Raw genomic sequence first — 18,925 nt, 5'->3', positions numbered from 1 at the left:
TAGGGACAGAGAGCAGATCAGTGGCTACCAGGGGTTACAGTAGGGAGAAGAGCTGACTACAGAGGGCAGCATCAGGAGATGCTGAGGGGTGATGGAACCACTCTGCATCTCTACTGTGGTGGTGGTTAACTAACACCATGCATTTTCAAAACACATACAACTGTACATCAGAGAGAGTGAATTTTATTGTATGTAAATGAAAAAGATGAAAGAGATGCAGCTTTATCATTAAACTTTTCCCCCCTCTTTTAATCTTTACAGGGTCAAAAGGGAAAAAAAGTTTTAAAATTCTACATAACACAGGAAAAAGCAGTATAATTTTGCTCATCAAACTCAGAGGACACACTGAGAATGTAAACTTGGCCTTAAAATAGTTGTTCTGAGTTTTCTTAGATTCTATATCTGTCTATTTGGCATCCTTTTATCACAAGGCCAATTACATTAACTATATTATCTTATTTTCTGTATTCTTGATATTCTGGCGTTGATGGCCTCACTGACTGGGGAGAAGCTAGTTAATTTTTAGAGATTTTTAAAAAAGGACTGGAGGGAGCACTTCTATTATATGAAAACCAAACAATCCCAACCCCATACTCTACAATACTTTCTCAACTAACTCTCACACAGCAAGACAACATTTCCCTTGCCCTAAATCAGTTGCCAGGTACCAGGCAACAAACCCCTTTGCCCTAGAGCCTGACAGAATTATTCCAACCAGCCAGTCCAAAGCTGATTACCCTGCCCTGCCTTGCCTTACCTGTGGAAACCCCTATAAAGTCCTATGCCTTTCTTTCCCTCCTGCTTCTGCCTCCTGGCTAAAACTCAGTGCTTCCCCTGTAGTCCTGCATAGCATGCAGTGACCCCCATCTCTGGGACCTGTGAGTATGAGACACTTCTTCCTTCAAAGCCTCCTCCTCATTTCCTGCGGTGGAGGCACCGTCACACCACTTCCAACATGGACATTCTTAGAACAGCTGTTAGACACTTTCAGTATACATTTATGGTCTTATCCATAGTTGCTTAAGCAACTTTGGGTGACTGAGAGCTTTTTAAAAAGTTCATTTTAGTTTAAAATTAAAAGTACATGCACTACCACGAATAGAAGTAGTTAAAGACATAGTATCAAGACGAACCAGACATTCACTCTCTCCTTAGTGTAGATGCACCACATGAAAAGCAGGGCATAAATCACATACGGATCTGTACACATATTATCTGTATCACTCACAGAGGTGTGTTTCATACACAACCAGGAAGAGATGTATGACATTGGTCAGGTGCTCAGTTCAAAGGCCAAAACTTTTGAATTACAAGAAACAACTGACTAGTCTTCATCTCTGAAGGAGAAGAAGGCTTGTGAGGATTATGGCAAGTTTATTAACTTCTGGTAAGTCAACATCTCTACTCCAATATTAATGTCACCCAACTCAGGAAAGCAATACAAAACTCACGGCTCACACTTCCCTTATACACTCAAATACTTTAAAGTAAGCATTTAAAAAATAATAAATAAATAAAATAAGCATTTAAAAAAATTGGGAAATTCATTTTGAGTCTGGTAAATACCCAAAGTATAGGGAGAAGTTTGATTATTAATATAAAATGGAACCAAAAGAGAGAATAGTAGAAAAGAGAAAAAAATGAGAAAAATCCCTTGTTTGAGATGGTCAATTTTCAGTGAGACTAGCTAAATATTGTCTCAGAGTAATTTCAATTAAAGTGTTTTTTTATTGTTGTTGGTTTCAAAAAGACAATATGTGTAGGTAATAATAAATTCAAAAAGAAAAAGAGTCTATCTAAACAGACTCTCATCCTTCCCCCCAGGCCTCCAGCTCTATATCCAGGAAGCAGCCACTTCATCCAGTCACTTGTATATTTTATACATCCTTCCTAAAGTAATCTCTGCATATACAATCATATATATGCCCCTCCTATTTTGTTCAAAAGAAAACATACTATATATGCTATTTTCTTCTATATATCATAAATGGTCTAAAATATCATAAAATGGTCTGTGTGAACTCTATGACTTCTCAAATACACATATTCATATATGCATCTACATCTGTATATACATGTACCTAATGTTTGTGTATATAATTATAAATAAGTGTGTATATGTGAATATATGTACATATATGTGCACTCTGCTGAAAGAGCCTAGCAGTAAAGACACCTGAGAACTAGTAGCACACCTAGCATCTAGATCTTGGTCTAATTCACCATTTAGAGGAACCAGGGCCCTTCAGAGAAATGGCTAACTACAGGGCTGTATGTATGAGATGAGCCTGGAACATCATATTAGATCAGAATGGAAGGACCAAAAAATGATGGGGGCATGTCACAAGGACACACGAGCCAGCTTGAAGGGGTGCCTACTGGCCAAATCTGGGACAATTTGAGCACCAAAACAATTAAGAACTGTAATGACTTATAAGCCATTGGAAAAAAAAACGAATCCATAATGATCATAAACAAATAAATAGGTGAGAAGGGAAAGTTCTAGCTTACAGGAGAATATCAGCTTTTGATTAGTAAATGTTGAGAGTGCTGAGGTTGGAAAATCATTTGCAATCAACATAACAAAGGTTGTATCAGGCAAGAATCATCAATGGATATTAAACACAGATAGAAGGTTTTTGATGAGCAGGAAATTTGTATGATCTTAAAGTGTCAAAGATTCTATATTAGTTGCAAGGAAAAACATTATAATACATTTAAGATATTGGACACCTTGACTAGGGGCTCAAAATTAATATCACCAGTGAGGGCAGGATAAACACTGTGTGTCTCCACATGTGATGCCCTGAGAAAGACATGACATCAGTCAAGTAATTTTCGAACTAGGAATGTATAACCCAAATCAGATCCTGAGAAAACATCACACAAGCCCCAAATGAGGTATATTTTATTTTTTAAAAGACTGTATTATTAAAAAATGCTAAGGTCATAAAAGACAAAGACTGGAAATGCAGCAGATTAAAGGATACTAGAAACTAAATGCACTATCTGATCCTAGTCTGCATCTTGTATATAAATACACACATAGTATACTTATTGCTTATATGTATAATACATATATTTCTATACATATATATTTACATAGAGAGATAAATACACATATTATATAATAGAAATAAACAGATATGTTTACATCTATAGAGATGTATAATATATAGAAAGAAGCAAAGAAAAATAATAAAGCAAATGGGGATAAAATGTTAACAATGGTGAATGAACATGGTAAAGGGCATGAAATGTTCCTTGGACTATACTTATTCTTGAAATTTTTCTATGAGTTGGAAATTATTTCTAATTAAACAAAAATAAAACCAAAAATGTATTAGAAACTCTTCTGGAGCAGTATAGTTTTATCTTATTTACTTTTTGTTTTTCATTTTTCAGTAGAGATATAATTTACATAAGTAAAATAGATTTTAAGAGTATAATTCAATTAGGTTTGACAAATGTATACACACACATAACAGCAACATAGAGAATGTTTCCTCAGAAAGTTCCCTGAGCCTCTTTCCAGTCTCCACTACCTCCATCCCTAACAGCAGCCACTGTTTTAATTTTCTCTCACAAAGATTAGTTTTGCCTCTTCTTGAACCTTATATAAAAAGAATCAGAGTGTATATATTCTTTAGTGACTAGCTTCTTTCTTTCAAGATAATATTTTTGAGATGTATCCATGTTGCTGTACATAACAGTACTTCACTTCTTTTTATTTAATGATAGTCTTTGTTTAATATTATGTTTAATGTCTATGTTTAAGGTTTAATGTTATTCTTTTACATGAGTATACCACAATTTCTTTATTCATCTATTGTTGGATATTTCTTGTATGTCTTTTTGTGGACATGTGTTTTCATTTCTCTTGGGTGGGTTATGAGGCAGGTATACGTTTATAAGAAACTGCCCACTGTTTCCACTGTAGTTGTATTATATCTTACCACTTTTGATGGCTGCAAAGTATTTAATTGATTGGTAGACCACACTTTATTTAACCAGCCGCTTGTTGTTGGACATTAAGTTTTCCCCAATCATTTACTATTACATTTGGTAATGAAAATCACTATAAGTGTAGCTTTGTGCCCATGTGTGAGGTATCTGTATAATAACTTTAATAGGTAGGTTGTAGAGTGTGTACATTTTAATATTTGATAAATACTGTCAATTAGCCCTTCGTATTGGTCATTACCAACTTCATTCCTATCAGCATAGTATGAAAATGCCTGTTTGCCCCCACATCTCTGTCAGAGTTACAGGTAAAATTTTTAACCTCGTCATTTTAATTTGTTTTCCTTTTGCAAGTATCACAATGTTGGTGTTTATTTGTACTCTGTAGTTGCCTATATTTGTCATGTGCACATTTTAGATTCTTATTTTCCTTTACCCATACTATGACAATTTCTCTTTCTTTTTCAATCTCTTTCTTCAGTATTTGACACCACCTTTTATATAACACCACTGCATTTATATTGCTCTAGTACCCCTTTACCCAAGTCACTCCTCAACTCAAAAACCTGCACCGGATCCCCACTGCCCTATTGAATAAAATCCAGAGTCTTCATCCTTACACCTAAGACCTATTCCATGTTTCCTACCTTTTCTTCCAAAAGATGATCCTGTAGGTACTTCCAACAAGAATGGAGCTCCCTCACGGACCTCACATAAAGTGCACACTTCTGCTTCCAAGCCCTTGCACATACTGTTCCCTCTGCCCAGAATGCCCCTCTCCCTCTCTGTCTGAGGAGTCCCACCTTCTTTATAAACCCAGCTCACACGCCGTCTTCTCTACATGCCCTAAGTAAATGCAGACAAGATGAAGGGTCATGCTTACCGGCACTTTCATTTTAAATTCATCTCGATAGAACTTAATGCCAATGTCAGTGAATGTTCTCTGGATAAAGCAAGATGGACGAAGAATGAATATGAGCTGCAAGTTTCCTGGAAATGCTACCTGAAAGGATCATAAAAAGTGTCAGGGCAAATGTCACAATTGTTAGTCTCCTCTTGCCCAAGATTACAGATGACAAAATTAAGGTGGACACCATGGATGGCAAAGAATGAGAACATATTTCACAGGAATTCAGAGCTGAAGGAGATCTTACTAGTTATATAATTCAAACCCCTCCTTAAAAACCAAACCAAATACATAATTTTCCTGATGATAAAAATAATTTATACTCCTTATAGAAAAATTGAGAAATTAATAAAAGTATACATTAGAAAAAGAAAATCACTCATAATTTCATAGCTGTTCTTAATATTTTAGTCTAATTACTTCTAGGCTATTCTCTCTGCTTAAATATCTTTATCATAGTTAAACTCATACTGTAGAAATATTTTGGAAACTACCTTTTCACTTAATATTATACCATGAGCTTTTATTTCTGTTATTAAAAATTCTTTGGAAATAATTTTATGAGTGTACAATTTATTTAACCAATCCCTTATTGCTAGTGATTTAGGCTTCTCCATATTTTTATTACTATAAAATAGCACTTAAATTAAATCTTTATCCACATTTTGGAACATTTCCTTAGGATAACTTCCTAGAAGAACTACTGAGTCAAAGACTTAGTATTTTAAGAATTCTTAATGCATGTTATTCCTAAGTTGCTTTCAGGAAGCATTGCTTTCATCTTGATCCAGAGAAGATTCTGAGAAATGAGATAACATAGATCGATATAACAACTTACTGGCAAAATTGGGAATCCAAATCTCCTATTGCTTATGGCTTTCCATTCTTCCAGTAGTTCCCAGGAACAACCTCCTGACGTGCTTGTTAAAAAATAATCTGGTCTTTACCCTGAAACATTCTGATTCATTGGGACTGGGATAAAGCCCAGATATCTGTACTTTAAACAAGCTCATGAAAAGATTCTGATGGCAGTCAGGCTTTTGGATCCCTCCACTACAACATCTTTTACGCATGTAGGGGATCGATGTAATTCTTGGACAAATTAGGCTCAAGCATTAGATGACTCAAGTATCGTCTATGAACCCTGGGAAACCAGAATTCTCTAGAGGCCAGACCTCTGGAATAGTCATGGGCACTGTCAGGACATCAACCATCATTGTAGTTATGCCCCAGATAAATACCATAACCAAAACTAAACCACAGGGACAAAACAATCCATGCACAAAGAGAAGGGAGTCTTCCTTTCCCTCATCTTTGAAATGCAAGCTCCTAAACAGAAGACCCTTGCATTTTGTTATGTCATGATGGAACCAATGACCTGAGACACTATTTGTGTATTTGGATGAGGCTTCAAAGAGATCTGAGAGACACTCTGTAGGTGTCCATGTCCATATGTGTGAGTGCTTCTGTAAGTAGGCAGAACTGAGGTTTCAAATGTCCCTCTTCCATCCTAGCCTCTACATGACCACCCTACCCTATCCTATCTCCTTCAGCCAGTGCAAACTGCTCCAGGGAGCCATGCTTTTGTGGATAGGCTGGTGTGGCTGGCCCTGAGGTGTCTCTGCCTGATCATGTGGCTGAGTTCCCTGGTCTCAGGTCCCTACAGAGAAAGGATGGATGTACTTGCTGAAAGGCAACAAATAGGGGTCAAAATCAGACTATAAGATGAAAAAGGAAATCCATCCAAGGTTGCACAATTTAATGCCAAAAGCAAGCACACACCATATCATTTTGTCTGGTTTTGCCAATGTCTTTCTAATATGTGAAAAAATAATTTGAATATGAAAATGAAGACTGTCTTAAATTGGGTGATTTGCCCAAAGCAAACCTGAAGATGAGGATTACTGAAGAGGTGATCCTAGGAAACACAGTTAGGGAGTAGGGGGATGCTGATGAGACAGTGATGGCTAGAGAGTCAATGTGTCAATGAAGGGGGACTGCTATAGGCAACAAGGGCTGGGACCCTTGGAGATACTGTGTGGAACATAGCTCAGAATTGTCCTGCTGAGAGGTGCAGAAGTAGGGGTATTTATCCACCAACTCCTATACTCAGTAGTTTCAGGTCACTCCTGAAGTGCTGATTTCCCAGCACCCTCTCCCTGCTCTTCCCAGTGACCAGAGAGGTCAATAAGGTAGAGAGACTCAGGAAGCCTTTGTCATGCTCAGGAATCTTCTGCAAGTGACCTTTAGGTGGCAGAGGGGCTATGGATGTGACGCAACAGCCTCTGCTACAAAGACCTTAACAAAATTTGGCATACAATAACTGCCATGTCCCCGTGACTTTGATGTGAAATAGTTGAATAGACAATTTAAATTACCTTTATAGTAATAGCACAAAAATAAATATTTACAGCTATTCGTGTCAAGGATGCTTTTATGGAGCTCCACTTGTCCCTTCGTCTGTCGATAACAATGATGAATCCGATGCTGGCAGCCTCCACACTGCAATAAAGGGTGGTCAGGGTCAGAGACAGTGAAATACATAGGTTCTGTGTGGCTTCCTAAGCAGAAAGATTCTACTGTCTCCATGTTACTCCAGGCTTGCAGTGTAAATACCACGCACAGTGTGAGGGGATAACCGGGCCTGACTTCCCTGACAAAGGAACCAGCTTCCTCTCCTCATCTTAGCCAGGCAGCCTCAACAAAGCAGAAATATTTGGTGTCTCAAACCTTTCCAGGGTTCTGCTTCTGGCTGGCAACTGTAGGAAACACCAGTCAAGCACTACATGTCCCATTGTAAGCAGGGGACCTCGAGGTTGAGCTCGGCCATCTTTCCACTCCCAAGACTGACATTCAGGGAGCTAGCAACATCCTTCCCTAGGACTCAGTAGTAGAGGTGTTTGGAAAGGACACACATCAGTGGGAAAAAGTAACTCCCTTCCAGTATCTGACCATAAACCACCAGAAACCATAGGCATGAGAAGATATCACCTTCATTAAGAACAACCGAAAAAAGCTGTTTGGGCCCCCCTTTTTTTAATTGAAGTATAGTCAGTTTACAATGTTGTGTCAATTTCTGGTGTACAGCATAATGTCCCTGCTTAAGTTCCCACTAAATTGTCACAATTTTTGTTTAAACAAAAATCCTCAAAGGGAAAACATTTTTCTTCTCTCTCTTTGGGAGTAACTATGGGAGGAAAGAGCCAGAGCTTTGGCACCTGGTTCAAATCCTAGCACTGCCACTTATTAGCACTGAGACTTGAGGTGACTGCCTAACCTCTCTGACTCTGTCTCCTTATCTATAAGATGAGAAAAATACCACCAATAGTGAAGTGGTTAAGAGCACAAACTCTGAATTCTAGCCAGACTGTCTAGGTTTGACACATGAATTCTAATATTTATATATTGTGTATTTTGTGGGGGGAAGTTACTTAAATTCTGTAGTTTCCCAGACTCCTCATTTGTATAGTAGGAACAGTAACAGCACCAATCTGTAGGGGTGATGTGAAGATTAAATGAGTATATATAGTATAGGGGTATAAAATGTTCAGAATAATGCCTGGCACTTGGTAATATTGTGTAAGCAGTACTATTATGATGATTTCTTATGTACTTATCATGAAGATTAAAAGAGATCAAGGTCATGAAAAGTAGCTGGCCTATAGTAAACCTTCAGTAAGTCTCTAATTTTGGATAAAAGGTGAGCTTTACCCTAAAAAGTGTCTGAATGCAAATAAGGCAGAAGATCTAAGCAAACTCTGCAAGAAAACGTAAGTAGCTGATCTGAAGTAAGCATTACTGGGCCAACCCATTATCACAGACCAATACTAACCCAGGTTCTCTCACTGGGGACATTTTCCAGGCCCGGTGATAATGCAAGAAAGGGTGGTCTCACTGGTTAGAACAGGCAGAGAGCAGAGATTAATCCTGTGGCCAGGAATTGAGCAGAGTGACTGTCAAGACAGGGAAGCCTCAGAGAGGGAACCCTAGGAGTTTTCATGGAAATTCCCCTTTAATGCTTAGCCAACTCCTGGGCCTTCTAATTTTAGGTGAGACTCCAGGAGGCTGGCAGCGAACAGCAACTGCACATGTCAGAACTGATGAGAAGTTATGAAGCTTGCATAGTTCTGGGGAGAGACAACTGGTGTTTGGGTCCAGCCAGAATAGACAGACTTTGATGAACTCCCTGGGCATTCAGGTGAAACTCTAAAAAGGCCATCTTCTAGGATAAATGAAATGCCATATGAGTTTCTATAGAATTAAGGTTACATTCCAGGAGTAAGGACAAAACAGAAACAAACTTGCCCTAAGGAAAACTAAAATCAGCCTCCAAAAGATCAAGGAGATCCACCAGTATTTTAACTGCCTATCAGATTAAAACTCAAAACTTTCAGTAAGTAGATAAGTCTCCACAACATACCATCTATAATATCCAGCATAAAATTAAAAATTAATAAAAATGCAAAAAAGCAGGAAAAAATAATAATTAATAGATAAGATAGTCAATAGATACAGACTCAAAGATGATCCTGGTTTTGGCAGACAAAAACTTCAAAATAACTATGATCAACATGTTAAAGAAAACAGAGAAAAGAGTAGACAAAATGGATTAAAAGAATGTTTTTGAATCTTTTTGAATATAATGTTATTTTAACAGAGAATTAGAATCCATAGTAAATGAACCCTCTAGAATTACAAAACACCAATATCTGAAACTAGGAAGTCACTGAATTTGTTTAATAGCCAGTTGAACACAGCAGAAGACAGGATAAGTAGAATTGAAAACAGATCAATTAAAAACGGAAGCACGGGGAAAATGGAAAGAACAGAATGTAAAGGAGATGTGGGAGATGAACAGAAGTCTCAGAAGGAGAGGAGAGAGTATGTTACAGAAACAATACTTTAAATAATAATGAAGAATTTTCCATATCTGATCAAAGACATCAACTCACAAATTCAAGCAGCTCTTTCAATACTAAGCAGGATAAATATAAACTCACTTAGGCATATCAAAGCCAAATGGCTGAAAATTAAAGATAAGGAGAAAATATTAAAAGCAACCAGTTAAAAAAAGACACATTACCATCAGAAGAATAACATTAAAAATAATCACTGACTTTTCAATAGGAAATATGGAAGCTACAATCCAATGAAATATCTTCAGAGTAGTGACCTGAAAAGACTACTCATTTATAATTCTATACCCATTGAAAATATATTTTTAAAAATGAAGGTAGTGGGAAGAGAAACAGCTAAGTGGTAGATCCCATACTTAGCATGCATGAGTTCCTAGGTTCAATCCCCAGGACCTCCATAAAAGTTGATTAATTAATTACTTAAATAAAATAAAAATGAAGGTGAAATAAGGACATTTCCAGACAACTAGAGCTGAGGGAATTTATTGCCAGTAAACATATACTCCAAGAAATATTAAAGGATGTTTTCCAGACTGAATGAAGTTGAAAGCATGAAGGTGCAAGGAAAATAAACAGCCTGAAAATGAGTTTTAGGAAGACTTTCATTTTTTTATAAAAAAAAAAAAATCCTGCTTAAATTTAAAACTTGTATTTGTTCTTAAAAACATTAGAGAACCTGAAGACAAAGACAGGTAAGTGAACAAATTCCAGAGAAAGTCAAGACCGGTATCCACACTGAGCAAATACTGGAGAACGTAAGAAGTGGTGGTCACCTATTCTAATAATAGGTAAATAAATATTCCTAAAAGTAAAAATCCCATATGGCAACCTGAAGCTACAAGAAGGAATGAAGGGCACTGTAAACATTAAATATGTGGATAAATATTATCAACTGTGTTTTCTATTTCACTAAAAGACCATTGACTATTCAAAGCAAAAATAATAATAAAGTATTAAACATTTTATATTATATATATATACACAAGGATACACACATATGTATATATATATACACAAGGATACACACTTTAACACCAGAGAAACCATTGCTTAAAATCTAATAGAGGAGATAAAGTGGAATACTGAAAATATGTGAATAATTCAAAAACGGCAGGTACTAAAGACTGTATTGCATCCCCCCAAAATTCTTATATTGAAGCTCTATCAGTGTGACTGCAAATGGGGAAAGGGTCTGCAATCACCTCTGCAACAAGGTGATAAAGGTTAAATAAGGTCCTAAGGGTAGGGCTGTTGCCCTTATAAGAAGAGGAAGAGACACCAGAACTCTCTCTGCCATGTGAGAACATAGCATGAATACAGTCATCTGCAGTCAGGAAGAAAGCCTTCACCAGAAATAGAATCAGCTGGAATCTTGATCTAAGGCTTCTAGCCTCTAGGACCATGAGAAAATAAATTTCTGCTGCTTAAGTGGATGGTATTTTGTTATGGCAGTCAGAGCTGACTAATATGGCAGGAAAGGAGAAGTAAGGAAAAAGTTACAGATGGTACAAACAGCAAGATGGTAAATTTAAATCCAACCAATCTCAATAATCACATTAAGTGGAAATGGTCTATATGACTCCATTTAAAAGGCAAATAGTGTCAGAGTGAAAATACTAATTATAAGAGATAGTGACTACACTTTAAACATAAAGGCAGAGATAGATTAAAAGCATGGCCATGCACGTAAGTACAGACACCAAGCTCACATTAATATTCCTTTAAGAGGTAATCTTTTATAATATTCATAAAATGACCTATTTGAAGAATAAAGGGCTTTTGCTTTGGGGGTTAAAAAAAGAAGAAGAATGGTAAAAGATGTACCATGAAATCACTAATCATAATAAAGCCAGTGTGGCTATATTAATATTAGAAAAAGTAGGGTCAAATACAAGGAGTATTAGCAGAGATAAATGATTCATAAAAATAAGAGTCAGATTATCAGGTAGATATAACAATCTTAAATGTGTATGTATGCAATAACATTGATTCAAAATATATTAATAAAAACTGACAGAACTAAAAGAAAAATAGATAAAACCACAATCAAAGTTAAAGATTTTAACACTTCTCTCTTAATAACTGATAGAACAAACAGCCAAAAAATCAGCAAGGATATAGACTTGACTTTGAAGAACTCAGCAGCCAAGAATTACACAACACACATTCTTTTCAAATGTGCATGGGACATTCATCAAAATATTCCATTATCCTAGGCTTTAAAGCAAATTTCAACAAATTTTAAAGAACTGCAATCATACAGGGTATATTTTTGATCACCGTGGAATTAAATTGGAACTCTATTATTCTTCTGGTTTCTCTTTCATCTTCCTTCGTTCTTCCCTCTCATTCTTTCTTCCCTTCTTTCTTTTTTCTTTACAATTCCCTTCCTTCTCCTTCTTTTGGGTTTAATTGCCATTGTCTTTTTTTTTTTTACTTCTTAAGGCGTAAGATTAGATCATTGATTTTAAACCTTCCCTCTTGTCCATTATAAGTGTTTAAAGCTATCATTCCCTCCTAAACACTGCTTTAGCTACATCACATAAATGTTAATATATTGTTTTCATTATTGTGCAGCTAAAAATATTTTCTAACTCCCTTTATGATTTCTTTTTTAGTCTATGGATTATTTAGAGGTGATTGCTTAGCTTCCAAATTGAAAAAAAAATTTCTAATCACTGGTGATAAAAGTCAGAATAGTAGTTTCCTGGGGCAGGATGGAGGGCATAGGAATGCAGATATTGGTAGAAAAGAAGCAGGAGGAAACCTTCAGAGAAACATTCTATACCCTGGTCCTGGGTGGTTGTTACATGGAATATAAACTGGTGAATATTCATCAAGCTATACAGTTGTGATTTATATACTTTATGTAAACTGTAACTCAGTTTAAAAAAAACCCAAGGAATTAAATAAATTCAAGTAGTGAAAAAGGAAAAATATTATGCAATTCAAAAACAAAAATTCATACTTATCGAGTGCTCAGTAGGCATCAGGCACTGATTGAAGAGGCTACAACAATGACCAAAACAAATTCCGTAGTACAGCAAAAACAAACCGACATTAATAACAACATAAATATAAATCATTATATTTTAGTCAATAATAGCTACTATATCTTGAGTTCCTATCATTTGTCAGGCATATTTACTTTTTATCTCATTTAATCTTGTGAAATAGATATTATCTCCACTTTACAGATGAGGAAACAAAGGCTGATAAAAATAACATAAGTTGCCTGATGTCACACTAGCACAACCAGATTTCAAACTCAGAGCTCTCTGATACCAATACTCATACCCTTAGCCCCATCTCATGGCTCCCCTTCAATTTTTTTTCTCACAGCAGATCCGTTTGTACCTTGTGGCAGTTTTATTTCATATATTTTGCTGTTACTTGTATTTTCTATTTCTTTTCTTTTTTCTTTAAAACAAACAATTATTAAAGAATGCTTGGAGGGAACATCCAGGGCTCTTAAGCAAGGTGGAGCTGGGAGAGGCTCAGCAAATATAACACAGTACAAAAATACAGGATGTCCTTTGATCTATGAGGAAAGCAGCTGCCAGCATATGTGGCTTCCCCAGCTAGACTGAGGGCAAATGCTACTCACTCAGCCCCCTGCAGACCAAAGCCCAAGACCAGAGCATCTGGGTAAACAGGGTAGGATCTGCTGGGAATATACCTGTGTATGTAAAGGACTGTGTCTCTTCACACAACTGTGTACAGGCCACAGTTCAGAAAGAAGAGTTAATGAATCATGACAATGATTTTGAATATAGTCCCTCCCATAGGGTATCACTCAGTAGTATCAAATATGGTAGATTTGTGTTTTTTCCCCACCCTATCTGGTTTAACAAAATGTTCAAAACCTCAACTAAACCAAATGCATAGGAAATGGGGATTCTGAACAATGTATTTCTTTAGTAACCTTGGCTGTTTTAATCCTTACCGTTCTTCTTAACACTAAGGTCTAATGATGCGTTAGCTGCATAAATACTATTTCACATAATCCTTGCAACCATCCTCACAACCAGGGTGGTGATAATATTTCCACTTTATAGATGAGGAAACTAATCCTCAGAGATGATTAAAAAATAATAATAACTTGACCAAAGTCACCCTCTATGTGCAGAGTTAAGATTCAAAGTCTTCTGACTTTGAGATCAATGTTCATGCCACAAAATTCATTCTCTTTTGGTATGGAATATATCTTAACACCATATTCCTTCATTTTCCAATCTTATTAGCTCCCTTGTAACACACATAATTGAATTTTTGATGAGTCAAACCTGACATCTTGAATATGACTAAATATAAATATATATGTGTAAGAGACTGAAGTAAATGTGTTCTGATCCCAAAATACCAGAGTAGTTTTGTGGTTGATATGGTATTTTTTTTAAATAAGCTCTAATATTAATACATTTTCTGTGATTTGCCTTTTTCAGTAAACTAGGTATATAAAATATTTTGGTTAACTGAAATATTACTGCACTGCCATAAGAACTGAGTCAAATGTAGAACAACCAACCATCCTGGCTTGTCCAAAACGCTCTCCCCAGTGTGGGTGGGCATCATCCAATCCACCAAGGGTCTGAATAGAACAAAAATGTGGAGGAAAAGGGAATTTATACTCTCTCTCTGTCTGACTGCTGAGCTGGGACACTGGTCTTCTGCCCTCAGTGCTCCTGGCTCTCAGGCCTTCAGACTCCAGCAAGAATCTACAACATGGGCTATCTGGCTTTGAGGGCTTCAAACTACACCACCAGCCTTCCTGGGTCTCCAGGCTGCAGAGGGCAGACTGTGAGATTTCTCAGCCTCTGTAATCGCATGAGCAAATACCTTATCATAAATCTCTTTATCTATATCTACATCTATATATCAGAGTTCTCCAGAGAAACAGAACCAATCAGATATAGATATATATATAAAGATATTTATTATAATAAATAATCAACAAGCTGAAGAACCAGGAAGGCTAGTGGTGTAATTCAATCCAAGTCCAAGGCCAGAGAATGGAGGTACTGATGACTTAAGTCCTGATCTGGGTCTGAAAGCCCCAAAACCAGGAGCACTGATGTCCAGGGACAAGAGAAGATGGATGTCCCAGATGAAGCAGAGGGAGAGAGAGTTCACCCTTCCTCTGCCTCTTTGTTATATTCAGGCACTCAACTTTAGATCAGATGAATGCCTACTCACACTGGGGAGGTCAATCTGCTTTACTCAGTTCATGAATTCAAAAGTTAATCTCCTCAAGGGGAGGGTATAGCTCAGTGGTAGAGTGCATGCCTAGCATGCACAAGGTCCTGGGTTCAATCCCCAGTACCTCCACTAAAATAAATAAATAAATAACACCCCCCCCCAATTAATCTCTTCCAGAAACGCCCTCATAGACACATTTAAAAATAATAGTTAATAATAATTTTACCAGCTATCTGGGCATCCCTTAGCCCAGTCAAGTTGACACATAAAATTAACCATTATATATATATACACATACATATATTCTTTTGGTTCTGTTTGTCTGGAGAACTCTGATTAATACATAAGGACAGTCAAGAAAAGAGGGGATTGAGATAAACCATTCCCAGAAAAGAGAAGTGCACCCTAAGTGGAAAGATACTAAAAAGACAGTCCTGGTACATCAGGGTACTGACTAGAGAAAGACTTAAAGAGGCAGTCTTGGGAAGGCAAAGCTTCTAGGAGAGAAAAGGAAATGAAAGGAGAGTTGGTGACTGTGTAGTAAAGGCAAAAATAAGCAAGAGGAAAATTTAGCATCCTACAAGACAAAAAAATAAAAATCAAGGATACAAACCCCTTCCCTTAATCTCCAAAAAATGTTTTAAGTCCATTGATGAAAGAAACTACACTTAGCTATATCAACAAAAGATGGCATTCTTGAACTAAGAATCTTGTAAACCACCCCAAACCATCAAACCTGTTCACTAATTGCAAAGATATTATACAAAGCTACTATAAAGGGGAAAAAATGAGAATCAAAACTTTATAGCTTCAAGAGGATGCAGAGACAGAGATTCCTCAAAAAACTAAAAAAAGACTTACCATATGACCCAGCAATTCCACTCCTGGGCGTATATCCAGAGGAAAATATAATTCGAAAAGACACATGTAACCCAATGTTCAGAGCAGCACTATTTATAATAGCCAAGACATGGAAACAACCAAAATGTCCATCAACAGATAACTGGATAAAGAAGACGTGGTATATTTATACATGGCATACTACTCAGCCATAAAAAGGACTAAAATAATGCCATTTGCAGCAACATGGATGGACCTGGAGATCATCATTCTAAGTGAAGTAAGCCAGAAAGAGAAAGAAAAATGTCATGTGATTTTGCTTATTTATGGAATTTTTAAAAAAGGATAGAAATGAACTTATTTACAAAACAGAAGCAGACTCACAGACACAGAGAACAAACTTACGGTTACCAGGAGGTAAAGGGAAAGAGAAGGGATAAATTGGGAATTTGAAATTTGCACCTCTTGGGGAGTGATAGAAATGTTAGCTATCTTGACTGTGGTGGTGGTTTCATTGGTATATACATCTATCAAAATCAATCAGATTGTACATCTGAAATATGTGTAGTTTACTGTACAAGAATCATACCATAATAAAAGTGTTAAAAGAAAAAGAGAGTGAGAAGACAAGCCAAAAACTGGAAGAAAATATTTGCAAAAGACATATATAATAAAGAACGATTATCCAAAATACAAAGAACTTCTAAAATTCAACAATAAGAACACAACCAACCAAATTAAAAACTGCGCAAAAAACCTAAAACAGATACCTCACAGAAGAAAATATACAGCTAGAAACTAAGCATATGAAAAGATGTTTAACAACATATGTCATTAGGAAATTGCAAATTAAAGCAACAATGAAATTCCACTACATACTTATTAGAATAGCCAAAATCCTAAATACTGACAATACCAAATTTTGGCAAGGATGTGAAGCAATACGAATTCTCATTCATTGCTGGTGGGTATTCAAAATGGTACAGCCACTTTGAAATACAGTTTGGTGTGTGTCTTACAAAACTAAACATCCTTATATAAGTGTACTCCTTGGTATTTACCTAAATGAGCTGAAAACTTCTCTTCACACAAAAACTCACACATTGATGTTTACAGTAGCTTTATTCATAGTTACCAAAACTTGAAAGCAACCAACATATCCTTCACTAGGTAAATGGATAAATTGTAGAACATCCAGACAATGAAATATTATTTAGTACTGAAAAAAATGAGCTATCAAGCCATGAAAATTCATGGAAGAAACATATTACTAACTGAAAGAAGTCAATCTGAAAATGCTACATACCAAATGATTCCAACTATATAACATTCTGCAAAAAGCAAAACTATAGAGGCAGTAAAAATTAGTGGTTGATAGGGATTGGGAGATGGGAGCATGAGATGGATGAATAGGTGGAACACAGGATTTTTAGGGCAGTGAAACTATTCAGTATGACACTATAATTGTAGATACATGTCATTATACATTTATCTAAATCCATTGTATGTCCCAACACCAAGGCTGAACCCCAATATAAACTATGGACTCTGGGTGTTAATGATGTGCCAATACAGGTTCATCAATTGTAACAAATGTACTACTCTGGTACTGGATGTTAATGGGGAGGTTGGGTGTGTGAGAGCCAGGAGTATATGGGAAATCTCTGAATTTTCCACTCAATTTTGCTGTGAACTTAAAACTGCTGTTTAAAAAAATCTATTAAAAAGTTTTTAGATAACAAAAATTTCTCCAAAAAATTAGTCATTAAGCAGACAAAAGCCTGTACATAGCTATCCAAACTGATTTACATGTCTATAAGCAAGCATACAGGGGATGGGGCACAGGGGACACCATAAATAAAAAACTCAAAAACCAAGAACAGAAATGGATTTTGTTTAATATATAAAGAAAAGAAGAAATAAAATAAGAGTTGATTGAAGTCAGAAAAATAAAAGGAAAAGACAAAAATCATATAAGAAATGGAGTCTAAATTATAAGATACCCAAGGAGTAACATATTTGAACAAAAGTTTAATAAGGGGCAGTGAATAGCATAAAGAAAACAACCTAGCAAATGAAATGGGGAAAAAAAAAAAAAAAGTAAAAAAGGTTAGAAAGAAAGTGGTGGAAACGGAAGCCAGACAAAAACAGAACCAACATATTATACTTGGTGTTCCTAAAGACTAAAAACAAAGGAACAAAAATAATACTTACAAGCATAATCTAAGAAAACTTTCCCCAAACAAACAAACAAAAAAGACCTGAGTCTACATAAACCTGTAAGGACCTAGTAGGTAGGTGCCTACCAGGAAAATTTGTCTGAAACAATCAACTCAGACATATCCTAGTAAATTTGTTAGGCTTTAAGGATAAAGTAAAAATTCTAAGCACTTCTAGGAAAAAGAAAATAGCTTACTTTTCAAAAGCAACATACAAATCAAGGAAAGAATGAAATAGCATTCCACAGCAATTCATGAACAAAAAGTGTGAACCAAGAATTTTACATCCTGACAAGCTGGCTTTCAATTATTAAGGCAATTATTAATTTTCATTAATAATTTTAAAACAGTTATAAACATATAAAAACTCAGGGAATTCTGTACCTATGACTCCTTTTTGAAGAATCTAGTAAGGATTGACCTTCATCCAATCATGAGATAATTTGGGGAAACTTCAGCAAAGGGATTAATTTAATCCATTTAATGGTAGGTCTAATGCTAACCAGGGTGGGAGAATAAGATACAGAAATAATACAAGTTAAAAGATAGGAGGAGAAAGGAGAGAGGAAGAGAAAAGAGGAAGTTCATTACCTGTTGTATAAGCAATAGGTAGGAATCAACAGATATCACTGAAAACTAAAAAAAAAAAAAAAAAAAAAAAGATAGTAAAATGTATTTTTTAAAGGGACTAAGGGCACTAAAAAAAGGCTAATGCATCCAGAAGTTATAAAATAATGACATATAGAAACCAAATATATCAATCACATCAATAAATATCAATGGGCTTAATTCATTTAATAAAAGAAAAAGATTTTCAATTTGACTCACAAAGTAAAAACCAACTATATACTGTATCCAAGAAAAAGCTCTAGAACAAAGTA

General features: G+C 35.9%; 1 protein-coding gene across 12 annotated transcripts in view; it reads right to left on the bottom strand.

Annotated features, from left to right (window-relative positions):
* MCF2L2 (MCF.2 cell line derived transforming sequence-like 2) overlaps positions 1–18,925 on the bottom strand; it is a 207,885-nt gene that overhangs the window by 133,393 nt on the left and 55,567 nt on the right. For 11 of the 12 annotated variants that reach the window (XM_074367088.1, XM_074367109.1, XM_074367099.1 and 8 more), the window contains 2 exons: positions 7,282–7,372; positions 4,847–4,966 (listed from right to left, as the gene is read on the bottom strand). The exons of the other annotated variant lie outside the window; for it this stretch is intronic. In XM_074367088.1, the coding sequence (XP_074223189.1) occupies positions 4,847–4,966; positions 7,282–7,372 (211 nt within the window). The remainder of the gene's footprint in view (positions 1–4,846; positions 4,967–7,281; positions 7,373–18,925) is intronic. 12 annotated transcript variants of the gene reach the window in all.

This window comes from Camelus bactrianus, chromosome 1 (genome assembly GCF_048773025.1).
Source record: "Camelus bactrianus isolate YW-2024 breed Bactrian camel chromosome 1, ASM4877302v1, whole genome shotgun sequence".
Classification (NCBI taxonomy): domain Eukaryota; kingdom Metazoa; phylum Chordata; class Mammalia; order Artiodactyla; family Camelidae; genus Camelus; species Camelus bactrianus.
Note: the sequence above shows the minus strand (reverse complement) of the source record. Positions and strands in the feature narration are given on the sequence as shown.